Source organism: Penicillium soppii (assembly GCF_028829465.1).
Source record: "Penicillium soppii strain IBT 18220 chromosome Unknown utg000001l, whole genome shotgun sequence".
NCBI classification, from domain to species: Eukaryota; Fungi; Ascomycota; class Eurotiomycetes; order Eurotiales; family Aspergillaceae; genus Penicillium; species Penicillium soppii.
In genome coordinates, this window is record NW_026643231.1 from 2657012 (window position 1) to 2669214 (window position 12203).

Sequence of the window (12203 nt, forward strand, 5' to 3'; positions counted from 1 at the left end):
CTGTCTACGGGTAGATCGCCACGAGCTAAGTCTGCGGCTTGACCTCCGCCCCACGCCCGCGGCAGGTCTTCAGGGCCCAGCTTTTTAACGGCTTTTGTACAAAATCGGAGAATGTACTGTTGTGAACAAATCCCGTCAGGGGCGCAAACTCAGTATAAAAGCAGTGATGATCGCTTTTTGCAAGGGCTAACTCACTCCTAGTCATTCTTTTTTCATTATGTTTCTTCCCCATTTGTTAGGCCTCTTGGCCGCCACTACTGGCCTAGCTAAGGCTGTGAACATCACCGGATATGAATACGTCGTCGTTGGTTCCGGCGCCGGTGGTGGTCCTCTCGCTGCCCGTCTCGCTCTGGCAGGCCACTCCACTCTCCTTCTTGAGGCTGGTGATGACCAGGGTGAAAACTACAACTATACTATCCCCGCCTACTCCGCCAGAGCCTCTGAGGACGAGAAGCTCTCTTGGAACTTCTACGTCCACCACTACCAGGATGAGGAGCGCCAGATGCGCGATTGGAAGGCGAGCTATGACACTCCCGATGGCGGCGAATACACTGGCCTCAACCCACCCGAAGGCTCGACCTTGAAGGGTGTCCTCTACCCTCGTACCGGTACCCTCGGTGGATGCACTGCCCACAACGCCTTGATTGCCGTCTACCCCCACGAGTCCGATTTTGATTACATCACTTCTCTTACCGGCGATAGCTCTTGGACCCCCGCGAACATGCGCAAGTACTTCGAGAAGCTTGAGAAGAACGGTTACTCTCTTCCTGGTATTGAGGGTCACGGCTACGACGGCTGGCTGTCTACTGAGACTGCTCCCCTTAGCATTGTCCTCGAGGACCCCCAGCTGCTGAGCATGCTCACCGGTGGTGCTTTCGCCCTTGGTAACCTCACCAACAACATCATGAATATTGGCACTCTGCTGCTCGGCGATGCCAACGCTGATTCCAAGACCCGTGACACCGAGCCTGGCTACTACCAAATCCCTATCGCGACCGACGATGCCCACCGCAACGGTCCCCGCGAGTTCATCATCTCCGTGCGTGACGCCAAGAATGCCGACGGCACCAAGAAGTACCCCCTCGATGTTCGCATGAACACCCACGTCACCAAGGTCACCTTCGATGAGACCGTCACTCCTCCCCGCGCCACCGGCGTCGAGTTCCTCGACGGCGAGCACCTCTACAAGGCGAGCCCTATGCACAAGTCCGCTCTCCCCGGTGTCCCCGGCTCCGCAACCGCCTCCCGCGAAGTCATCGTCGCCGGCGGTGTCTACAACTCCCCCCAGATCCTCAAGCTGAGCGGTGTCGGACCCGCCGACGAGCTCAAGAAGTTCGGCATCAAGGTCATCAGCGATCTCCCCGGTGTCGGCACCAACCTCCAAGACCACTACGAGATCTCCGTCCAGGGTAAGGTCGAAGAAGACTTCTCCTGCCTGGACAAGTGCACCTTCAGCATCCGCGACCAGGCAGACCCTTGCATCAAGGAATGGGAGTCCCCCATCCTCGGTGACCGCGGCATCTACTCCTCCCCCGGCCTCGCCGCAACAATGCTCTACAAGTCCTCCACCGCCGCCGACGAATTTGACATCTTCTGCTTCGGCGGCCCCGTCAACTTCCGCGGCTACTTCCCCGACTACAGCATCAACGCGACCGACGAACACAACTGGTTCACGTGGGCTATTCTGAAAGCCCACCCGCGCAACACCGCCGGCACCGTCGCCCTGCAGTCCGCCGACCCCCTCGACGTCCCCCGCATTACATTCAACTACTTCGACACCGGCGTCGGCGACTACGACGCCGACCTGACAGCCTTGTACGAGGCTGTCGAGCTCGCCCGCGACGCCTTCGACCGCCAGCTCGTCAACATCACCGAGGTTCTCCCCGGTGCGGCGGTGACGTCCAAGGAAGACATCGAGCAGTACGTCAAGGACGGCGCCTGGGGCCACCACGCCTCGTGCACGTGCCCCATCGGAGCGGATGACGACCCGATGGCCGTCTTGGACTCCAAGTTCCGTGTGCGCGGCACCGCCGGCCTGCGTGTCGTCGATGCTTCCGTTTACCCCCGCATCCCCGGCACTTTCACCGCTGTGTCTACCTACATGGTTGCTGAGAAGGCGGCTGATGAGATTCTGAGCGAGCTTGAGGCCAGCTCTTGAGTGTGGGCGGGTTTATGTTGGATCTGGAGATTGGATCTCTTGGTTTCCAGGAGGAAGTGAATGTATATATGTATCCATGTGGTTTTATCATTGTGGAGGGATTCCATGACTTAATTTTAATCGGTCGTTCCACATATGAACAAATGTATAAAACCATTGAAGCGCTTCAAATTCTTTCATTTTCTGCACGTAGAATGACAGCTGAAAATCCACCTGGGTAGAACCTCATGCACACATGATGTTTGATATTATGAAAGCTGTTTGTTGCCAAGATACCCCATCGTAATGATTTTATGCCATAGTCGCTACCTAGGTAATTAGATACCGGCGATTGTACGATGATTAGGATCCTACAGTACTGTGTACTTGGCAATTATTTTTCCTTATTCATAACAAGTAATATCTGGAACACTCTAGTGCAATAATGCAATGTTAAATTGGCGGCTCCAATTAGGCGGCGGCAATTACATATAACAGAATGATGTTCAGGCATCGAGCTTGATAAACCATTACATACTTATTTAGAAATGCCAAATAAATTCCTACTCAGAAACAAAGAAACAAAAACAAAATACAATGTTCAACAACAGACATAACATCACAACGTATAGAAAAACCTTAATCCAGTAATTAGCCAACGACCAAAAGCCAAAATAGTAAGAAGCAGATAAATTCCGAAAGAAATGCAGCAACTCAGAGACCAATTCGAAAACAATGTAGATTGACACAATCTCTACAAAATAATTGCAGAAAGGGAAGTGGTCGATCATCATAGAAGCTGTGCGCCCGTACACTTGGGGTACTTACACGGTCGCAACGGGTGTGGAGAGCAGGGATGTGATTGGAGGGTAAACTAACCAGTCGGAAGACTCCCAGGGACGCAGGGGCAACTATGAAGCCGGAAACATTATCCAGGGTATCAGGACTGGACGGTGGTAGATCGTTCTTGAGGTTCCTGAGGTTGTTCCTGACAATCGTTCCTGACAAAGTATGCTATCGTTGCTGTTAGTGGGTATCGTGGGTGTTAAGCCGTATGGCTTCAAGTCATTCGGGAGTCGAAAAGTGGCCCAAACGATTGGGAGTTTCGCTCCGTCTGAGGAATTCACGGGTTCATTGCTCTTCCCCTTCAGCCCTCTTAAATAGATTTGCTACAAAGGCTAGGGCACTGGCCCTACGCCTTGCTCTGCATTGTGAACAGATTTTTATATGGAGAATGGCGTCATAGATGGACGTGCGAAGGGTCCACAGAGGGCATCTGCAAATGACGATTGTTATAGGGACTTTTTGTTACGGAAGAGTTTTTGATATTTCCGAGGTTGAGTCGCCGAGTTGCCGTGTCGTCTATCCTGCCTCACCGGTCCTGGATGTAGATGTCTACGATTTCCTGAGGTGCAATGCGAATGTTACCAAAAGCGCTCCTGGAATAACCAAAAAGAGACCTTTCACCAAGCAAATATTAAAAGAATCACCCGTGCTCGGATAGTATTCTACTTGATTGTTCCGATTTCTCCTGGATACAAAGGGAGAGAGAGCAAGCAAGACGGAGTTGACTTGTTCTTTAGACTAAGCTGACAAGGAGATAAAAAACCGAAATTTTCTAACTTCACCATGAAACATCTCACAGCTTCAACAGAGCCTTCTTCCACCACTTCTCTTCCTCCTCAACCGCACTAATACGATTCTCCGCCTTCCTAAATCCATGACCCTCCCCGTTAAAAACAACCAACTTGGACTCCCGCCCAGCCTTCTTCATCATCTCAGCCATCTCCTCCGCCTGATTAAGCGGCACAACGCGATCTTCGTCACCCTGCAAGAACAGCAGCGGAGCTGTGATTTTATCCGCTTTGTAGCACGGACTACGCTCACGGAAAATGCGATTTTTCTCCGCCTCATCGGCGCCCGGCTCGAACAGCAGCGCGAACGCATACTGGCTTTCGAACTTGTGCGTGTCTTGGCAGAGAGCGCGCACGTTTGCGATGCCGTACAGCGAGGCACCGCCGGAGAAGATGTCGGGGTAGTCGCATAGCGCCTGCAGCACGATGTAGCCGCCTGCGCTGCCGCCACGCACGCCGACACCGTTTTTGTCGACTTTGCCTGTGGAAGTTAGGTGGGCTACGCAGCTGGCTGCGTCGGCTGTGTCAAGGACACCTGTTGATATATAGTCAGTTTCGAAGTTCTGGTAAGCCTCCTCTAGCAGGGATGGTTGCTCACCCCATTGCCCGTTCAACGAGTCTCGGTACTCTCTACCATATCCAGAGCTACCTCCGTAGTTCACCCACACAACAGCATAACCGCGCGAGGTCCAGTATTGGTCTGTAATGTTGAGACCCGATCCTGTCGCGGAGGTTGGCCCGCCATGGACACAGACGATCAAAGGAGGCAATGTTCCAGAAGGCGCTTGATAATCTGGGTTCTGGGGTGGGTAGTAGATGGCGTGCGACTGTCCTTTGTGGTTTGTACCGTACACTCTGGGGAAAGAGATATGCTCCGGGTGGGAGATGAGAGAGACTGGCATCGCGAAATCGGAAGCCGATTTGATCACATTGAGTTTGGCCGTCTCGCCGATACTCAGGGTAAATGCAGTGCTCAGAGTAGTTTCGCTGGAACCAAGAAGAGCGACCTCTGAGGTCGAAATAGGCTCATCTGCTATTATGATAGTGTCCGTCACTGGGACGTCGAGGTCTCTCCAGGAGTCATTTGTCAGATCGATCAGTATAAACGCCCACCGAGTGTTCTTGGAGTATGAAGCGATCATCGAGGTTTCGCTAAGACCCACATACGTGCAGCTAGAAAGAGTAGTCGCCATTAGCATACACCTCACAACGTTAGGAATCCTCGAGTTTAACATACTTCCCAAGACGCCAGTCTGGCTGAGAGAACTCGACTTCTTCCAGCCCACGAAGCGCCAACCTCTCTGTTTCCAGGCTATCGGCCTTCGACCGATAAAGCTGCCAATAGCCCGAGCGATCGCTCGTAAAGTACAAAGTACCATCAACACCCCACCTCGGCTGAGAAACACTTTCTTTCTCAGGGACACCAGCCACAAGACGAACATCTGCGACCGTGCCATTGCTCCACTTGGCAACATACACGCGTGCTCCAGTCCAAGGCATATCCGGGTGCGACCATTGATTCCAGCAGACGCTGCGACCATCGGGTGAGAACTGCGCTGCGCTGTAGAAATCGTCACCGGAAGCGATATTGACAATTTCTTTGCTTTGCATATTGACAGCTACGAGCCGGTTCCGAACTTCCGACGGTAAGGGCTTGGTGTGGTCTTCTTCAATTGCGAGAATCCATTCCGGCTGCGCATTTTTGTCTGTTGACGAACTAATGGCGGAAGTACATACATAACGGAGAGCGGTGTCTGTGTTGGTGATGCGCTCGATCTCGCCCGTGGAGGGGTCGAGTTTATGCAGGTCCTGTGTATCTCCGTCGGAGAAGATGATGCGGCCATTGTATGCGATCATTGAGGCACCGCCATATTCATGGACCTTGCTGTGAGCATTATATCTGGGGATGGAATTAGTGCTGGTTGAGCGGAACATGGTTTCATCAGGGGCAAGTGTTTACTTGGCCGGCAAGATGTCGCGCCCTTCCTTGCCCGAGTACTCAACAATACAGCCTCTTCCTTTCTCTTTCGGTCGGCATTCAATCACGTAGACCTTGCCGTTTGATGTCTGGGTGGATCGTTAGAATACGCTGGGTCGCGCCGATCGTCGGAACTTACCACGATGGATTCGAACTGCACGCCGTCTGCGCCCAGCAGGGTAGAGCTGATTGGGCTTTTCCATTGACCGAATGGGGCTGTGATAGGGGATCCCATTTTGCTGGCAAAACTCACGATCGTTCTTGAGTTGCAGCTTCGTAGGACTTGGTGGGGTTGACGGGGGAAAAATTCTACCCCGCAGACTTGGGGTCGGACAAGGTGCCGTCCACAACGTCTAGAAACAGCTGATGCGGCTCTCGAGGATCTTAAGAAAGACGCGAAAAAATACATTAAAAATCACTACAAGGAAGAAGTCTTGGTCAGGTGTAACATCGAAATGACATTGTAGTGTAATTTTACCCGCTCCGCCTTCTTCGTCCAATTGTACTGCATGAAAGTCTCTTCCAAAAATGGGCGTTGCCTTCGTTCTGCCCTGGGTTAAAAATCGAATTGGTCGTTCTAATTCTTAAGAATCAATCAATCAACAAGAAAAAGCCCCCCTCCCCCAAACAGTCAACCCCTCTCTACCGAGGCATTGCGCTCTCAGGCGACGTACCCTATAGTCAATCATACTGTTAGCGTGAAAGAAAGATAATAGGTCCTGCATTTACGTACATAACAGTCCACGCGTCCCCCAAATTCTAACCTTACCTTTGCTGCACTAGGTAAGCCTTAGGCGAGGGAGTGGAAGGCAGAGCTGGTGAATGTGATGTGATCATACTATGTGTGCAGAATTGGTGATATGAATGAACTTTGGGATCCCTAGGGCAAAGTGTTTCTATCTATAGCTAGAGAGAGATGACAAACATGAATAAGCAAACACTGCTATATCCATCAGAATGTCGTGCAAAGTTGAGGAGGCGAGTTGCCAGTTTTCGATCTGGATCCGCATCCTTGTACTGCTATAAGTATAACAATGCGGACTTCACCGTTCGACTCCAAATCTCCAGTTGCAACAACAAGGATAGGATAGCCGACATTTGCAATTCCGGCAGTGCATCGAGAGGATTAAACAAACTAGTGGTGCTGGAATCGAAACGATGTACCGACTAGGGATCCGTGGATGTAGCCAACACTTTAAACTTTCGTTAACCTCGGAAGTTTAACGGTGATCGATTTTATAGTGGCAATTTCAAACACGTTTTGTCGAGCTAGTATGTGCAAGACGACAACAGAATGTCAGTTTTCCTATTAGCATAAACTAGTCTACCACCCCAAAATCGCACTTTATCAATATCCTGAGAGCGAAATCACACTCCGATATGTCACTGATTCTTCTCATCTCTCTATTACACCAGCAAAATGGAGTTCAAAAAAAGACTGAAAAAAACAAAAACATACAACAGTGAGGATTCGCTGGTGGTCACCCACCCAACTACTAACTCACCGGCGTGTGGCTTAAGTACGGCTGAGCGGACGGGAAGCCCTGTTTTCCACACCCTATGGTCGTATGTGCTCATCTTTGCATTGATTTGGGTCATGTACGTACCCAGATGTCAAACAAGTGCAAAAGTGTGCATGGATAGGGTGAAAGTGATCTTAAAAGGGGTCAATGCCATCCGAAATAGTCATCGGGATAGAATTAATCTTTTACTTTTCAAGGCTTATTGTTTGACAAAACGTTTTGCAGTGCACATTAAAACGTTGGGGGAGCTGAGGCTATATTTGAAAGCAGCGCCTATGGTCACGTATCAAAAATATATATTCGACATTGCCAAGCCTTCGGTTTGGCTTGATGCATCGCGAAGGTGAATGCAACCAGATATTCTTAAATTTCAATGTACAGGATCCTCATTTCATCGTGCAAACTAGAAGCTCCGCTAAAATCGAGCATAACCGCAGCAGTAGTAGAAAGTCGTTGTCTTCGTAGCTCAGCATTCTACCTAACACCTTTCTAGTAAACTATTAAGATGTCCGAAAATCAGAAAGGTTATTCACGGGAATCACCAGTAAAGTAACGTCACAAATTAAAGACCTGGAAAGCAAGGCACAACCGAAATTTGATAGAATTTTCACAACCCCTCATCCGCTTGTAGGCACTAGTGATTGCTAGTCAGACCCTGGCCCCCTACCTCATAAACCTCCGATCCCTCCTCCAACCCCACGCAGTGCGGCTCAACGCAGATCCTCAAGCCAAACGCGTTCCATTCCATTGAAAGCATTGTAAAAAAGCCTCAACACAAACAAACATGCCCGAGAACGCTCAAACGCGAGCTCTTGCGATCCCAGAGATCGTAAGCTCAATACTGCAACAGATGGACATGCGCACACTGATCACCGCTCAAAAAATCAGTCGCACATGGAAAGATCTGATCTGCAATACGCAGTCACTGCAGGAGACTCTTTTTTTTCGACCAATCAGTCACGATTATGACATCAGCGCTCGAGTCAACAACCCGCTACTGGCAGAAGCATTCCCATCGGTTTTCCCATTACAAGACCGGGACAATGCCGAAGAACAATGGATCTCGCTAACCGATCTTACCTGGGAGAAAAACGCCGCAGTTCGAAAAATGTTCATTCGACCAGAAGCAAGCTGGCGCCGAATGCTCACACACCAACCGCCTCTCTACCGAGTCGGTGGATTCGAGTCCAACTGTACGCCTTTTGGCTGGAATTGGAGTCAGAAAAGAGCGACTGTTCCGGAAGATGGACTCCGGATGGCGCCGCTCTTTGAATACCTCATGGATCGTCTTTGGGAGGATTGGGCCTACGCGGAATCGATCGAGATTTTTTTCCCAGCTTCTTTCCCTGCTGGTTTCCTTGAGTCGAAAACATTTCAGAGATTGGATGGAGCTGATTCGGCTTGCAAGGAAATGATGGGGCAGTTTGATCTTGTGCTGGATACGAGTAGTAGTACGACTTGTACGGCTGAGGATGATTATGAGGAGGCCCAGGAGGAGATGGAGAAGGAAGCTAAGGAGAAGGGCGTGAAGCTTCCGGATACTGATGTGACTATCTGGAAAAGAATTTGTGAATGTTACCGGGAGTTCGGGTTGGAGATGAAGGGCTTCCAGATGGAGGAGTATAATGAGGGAAGTGGGGCGTGGGACTAGTGATGAGTTTCCAATGCTCCGTATACAGTTAGTGCACACAAGTCATTACACCGACAGCCGAGCTAGGTGGGGCCAAAGGAGTGTAATCATTTACCTCTAGTTACTATGTATGTAATTCGGGGATATTATAGATATTTTTGAAATCAGTTCCTTTGTCCTTGTTGGTTTGTTTTCGAACCATATCTTACATAACGCCAAACTACTATAATTACTACTAACATAACGAGCGGTTCTTCTTAGTATTATCTTGATCCTTGCCCGCTTCTCACTTAAACTGTCACCCTTAACATGTGCAATTTTTTGACTTGATTGATATATACATACGTACATGATCCTATTAAATGCTGTTAGAATAAGAAGCACGTCGCAAAAGTTTCTTGACAACTTTATAATGACTAGTATGTATACTAACAATATTGAGATGACATATCACTATGGCCGGTCGCAGAAACGTATGTTAACAAGTGTGATGAAGGATTCAATTTTAGTACCGGGAGCCTCCTTGATTGTGAAGCAATGATGAAGGTGTCTCGAAGAGTCTACCCTGGTAATAAGGAGCTTCGACCTCGAGGTGGAAGGTATTTTATATTCAAAGCGGGTCCGTGTCTAACGTGAATGAAGATGTAGGTTGAGAATGCCAATTCCCAGCCCATTTATGCAGTTCCATAGTTTTTTATACCATCGCTCATACCAAAGCTTTCGTCTTTGAGTTTTCGGCGATGGCTTAACACCGAAAGCGCCTCTCAACTGCCAATAAAGAAAGGCTTTGGCGGATGGGGCTCATTAACTCCGTCAACTTTGCTGAAATTGAATGAATTGATCTACGAAGCTACATAAACCCCTTTCCTTTTCCGTTGCGCATGATTTGTGCTTGCGTGGGGCCGTCGGGGCCGACGAGGCCGCAAAATCGAGGACGGCGCATTCGACGTGTCGATCCCGTCCGCGTTGTATTGGGATATATCCGGAATATAAGTAGAGATCGGCTCTCGACCCTGAGTTTAGACCGGAGAAACTTGATAGTGATGATAAAATATAGAGCTGGTTGGGTCTTAGAAGTGTAAGAAGCGAGGTTGTGCTCCCACAATGCTACTTAATATTGACTTCAACCTTCTCACATTATTCCTCCTGAACTAAATCCAATAACATCCTCCAAAAAAAAGGTCTTCGCCGCTATCGCAAACCAGGATGGCTTCTCTGCTAAGGTTGCCTTTGGACCAACCCGTTCCCAGGAACAGCGGATGAGTAGGAATTGCGCTTCGCTCGCCGTGCTTTGCACCGAATCAAGACCCGCCTAGGCTTTGAAGCCACGGAAAAGCTTCACCAGCCGGACATCGAAGAGGCAGATTTATTTTGGCGTGAAGCTGTTGCAAACAACGCGAATGGTGAATTCAAGCCCGCGCGGGTGCAGTTGGAAATCCAGGGTTTGGAAGCAGACGAATTTTTTCCCTGATTCCGTGGAGTTTGCCAGAAGGATGTTTCCCACATGCTTTCTGCGCAGCCTGAGCATCATCTTGTGGTATCAGACGAGAAGGTCAACGAAAGGGTCATCGAGAACCTCGGTGAATATATCACTCGGTTCCAGATTGAGTTTCAGCCACCCAATACCCCCTGGCAACAACGAGACCTTTACGATGACTTTTCTATCAAACTGAGTGGGCATAGATATCTCGACAATGGAGCAGTTATTGGCAACGTTTTGCACCAGTTCCGGCCCCGAGCCGGAGGATTTGACGCCAATTTGTGCATCTACTACCCTGCCTCAGTACCCGAGGAGCTCCTGGAACAACATCGCCAACAATTGGTGGTGGAGTTCACCAACTGGACATATTGTGAGAGCATGCACTCAGGTCAACACACACTACCAACTAGGCCAAAAAGACCACTATGTGAGCCGTCATGCTGACATGCCTGGGACCGATACATATACTACTTAGTGCGCACAGTGTCAACAGCACCACGCCGTTACAATTATCCCCTCCTTTCTGAGGGGCATGTCCCCATGCCCTCGCTAAGCAGGCGTACAGGTATCTCTTCGCATACCCTCGCTAAGCAGGGTACCGTACCCTCTAATTTGGCGCAGGCGTATCGGTAACTCTTCGCGTACCCTCTATTTTCGCGTAGGCGCATGCGAGACATGATCATCTTAGTAGTATGGGCACGTAGGTCCCCAAGCGTAAACCAGGGAACGGGGGACCCTATGGTGTTTAGGGTATGGTCGTCCTCTGAATTTCTTGTAAGCCCTAGTCGCACGCGGATTCAAACACACGACCTCCACCGTACGAGAATAGACCTTTGACGGCTGAAATATTGCCAGACGCTGCTATGAGGAGACTAAGGCAAAAAAAGCGCAAAACTAGTTGCGTACAGCATACCACATACTTTACAAATTCCAGCATCGTGTTGGCACAAACCCTTGACAAGAGGAGGGAGACCTACTTGAATCAAGATGTTGAGACATAGTCACCTTATCAGATAGACCGAGCTAGTTTAGTCACGCAGAGAGAAGGTGAGGAGCTTCCACGATCCGTCCTTCTCCCGCAATGATACTTCTGTTCTAATAGTTCTTCTTTCGCTGTCCCCTAAGACAAATCTTCGATAGTTATGGCGACATAGGTAAGTGTTCTTTTATCCAATGTTTTATATTGCGAGTCAGGATGTTGAATAGTCTTTATTTAGACACTACGACATGGAACGACATAAATTGAGAATGAGCGTAAACAGATGTATGTTAATGAGGCGCGAGGTATGAAATGTAAGCTGCACATCCTAATGCCGCGCTTCATGCTGTCGAAGCTTTTATCCTGTCTCTTGGTGACATGATTCCTTGTCATTTCTTGGGGTAGTCTTAAAGGGATTTTACATGCCATCAAAATCATCAACAGTGTCAATTTCAAGCGGGCGTACGAACCAGAAAAGCAAACATCCTCGGCTACAGTATTTCGGCTGGGCTCAGCTTTCCAAGCCTTCGCGAACCCCAAGACTAAGCTCGGTCAACAATCATCCTTGCTATCCAATAAGTGACTAAAGACGCTAGGACTCACGATATCGCGGTAGTCAACTCAATTCTCATCATGTTACGAGGAAAAAATTCTGCTAGACTCCATTTATATGTGCTACGCTAGGTTTTATCCATCGAGCTAGGCATTTGTAGGCTCAGGGGCGAGTTTGACACCATGTAAGCAAGTACACTGTTAAGAAGACTTGCCTAATGTCATGTCCAGATGAACACATTGGATTGGATTATTGAGCAAAGTTACCACTCCTTCAAGCTAACCGGTCC

General features: G+C 49.3%; 4 protein-coding genes across 4 annotated transcripts; 3 read left to right on the forward strand and 1 right to left on the reverse strand.

The window, feature by feature from the left end:
- Positions 1–217: 217 nt before the first annotated feature.
- Positions 218–2158, forward strand: N7529_001011 (GMC family oxidoreductase; the record flags this gene model as incomplete). The annotated part of the gene is made up of 1 exon (XM_057236542.1): positions 218–2158. One exon carries the CDS (start codon positions 218–220, stop codon positions 2156–2158), a length of 1941 nt encoding a protein of 646 aa, XP_057103345.1.
- A 1618-nt stretch (positions 2159–3776) lies between these two features.
- N7529_001012 (S9 family peptidase) lies at positions 3777–5984 on the reverse strand (the record flags this gene model as incomplete). The annotated part of the gene is made up of 4 exons (XM_057236543.1): positions 3777–4944; positions 5009–5671; positions 5732–5838; positions 5889–5984. The coding sequence occupies 4 exons, from the start codon at positions 5982–5984 to the stop codon at positions 3777–3779; spliced, it is 2034 nt and encodes a 677-aa protein (XP_057103346.1).
- Positions 5985–8056: 2072 nt separating this feature from the next.
- Positions 8057–8923, forward strand: N7529_001013 (uncharacterized protein; the record flags this gene model as incomplete). Its single annotated transcript, XM_057236544.1, has 1 exon — positions 8057–8923. The coding sequence occupies one exon, from the start codon at positions 8057–8059 to the stop codon at positions 8921–8923; it is 867 nt and encodes a 288-aa protein (XP_057103347.1).
- Positions 8924–10406: 1483 nt separating this feature from the next.
- On the forward strand, positions 10407–10826 carry N7529_001014 (uncharacterized protein; the record flags this gene model as incomplete). The annotated part of the gene is made up of 1 exon (XM_057236545.1): positions 10407–10826. The coding sequence occupies one exon, from the start codon at positions 10407–10409 to the stop codon at positions 10824–10826; it is 420 nt and encodes a 139-aa protein (XP_057103348.1).
- Positions 10827–12203: the final 1377 nt, after the last annotated feature.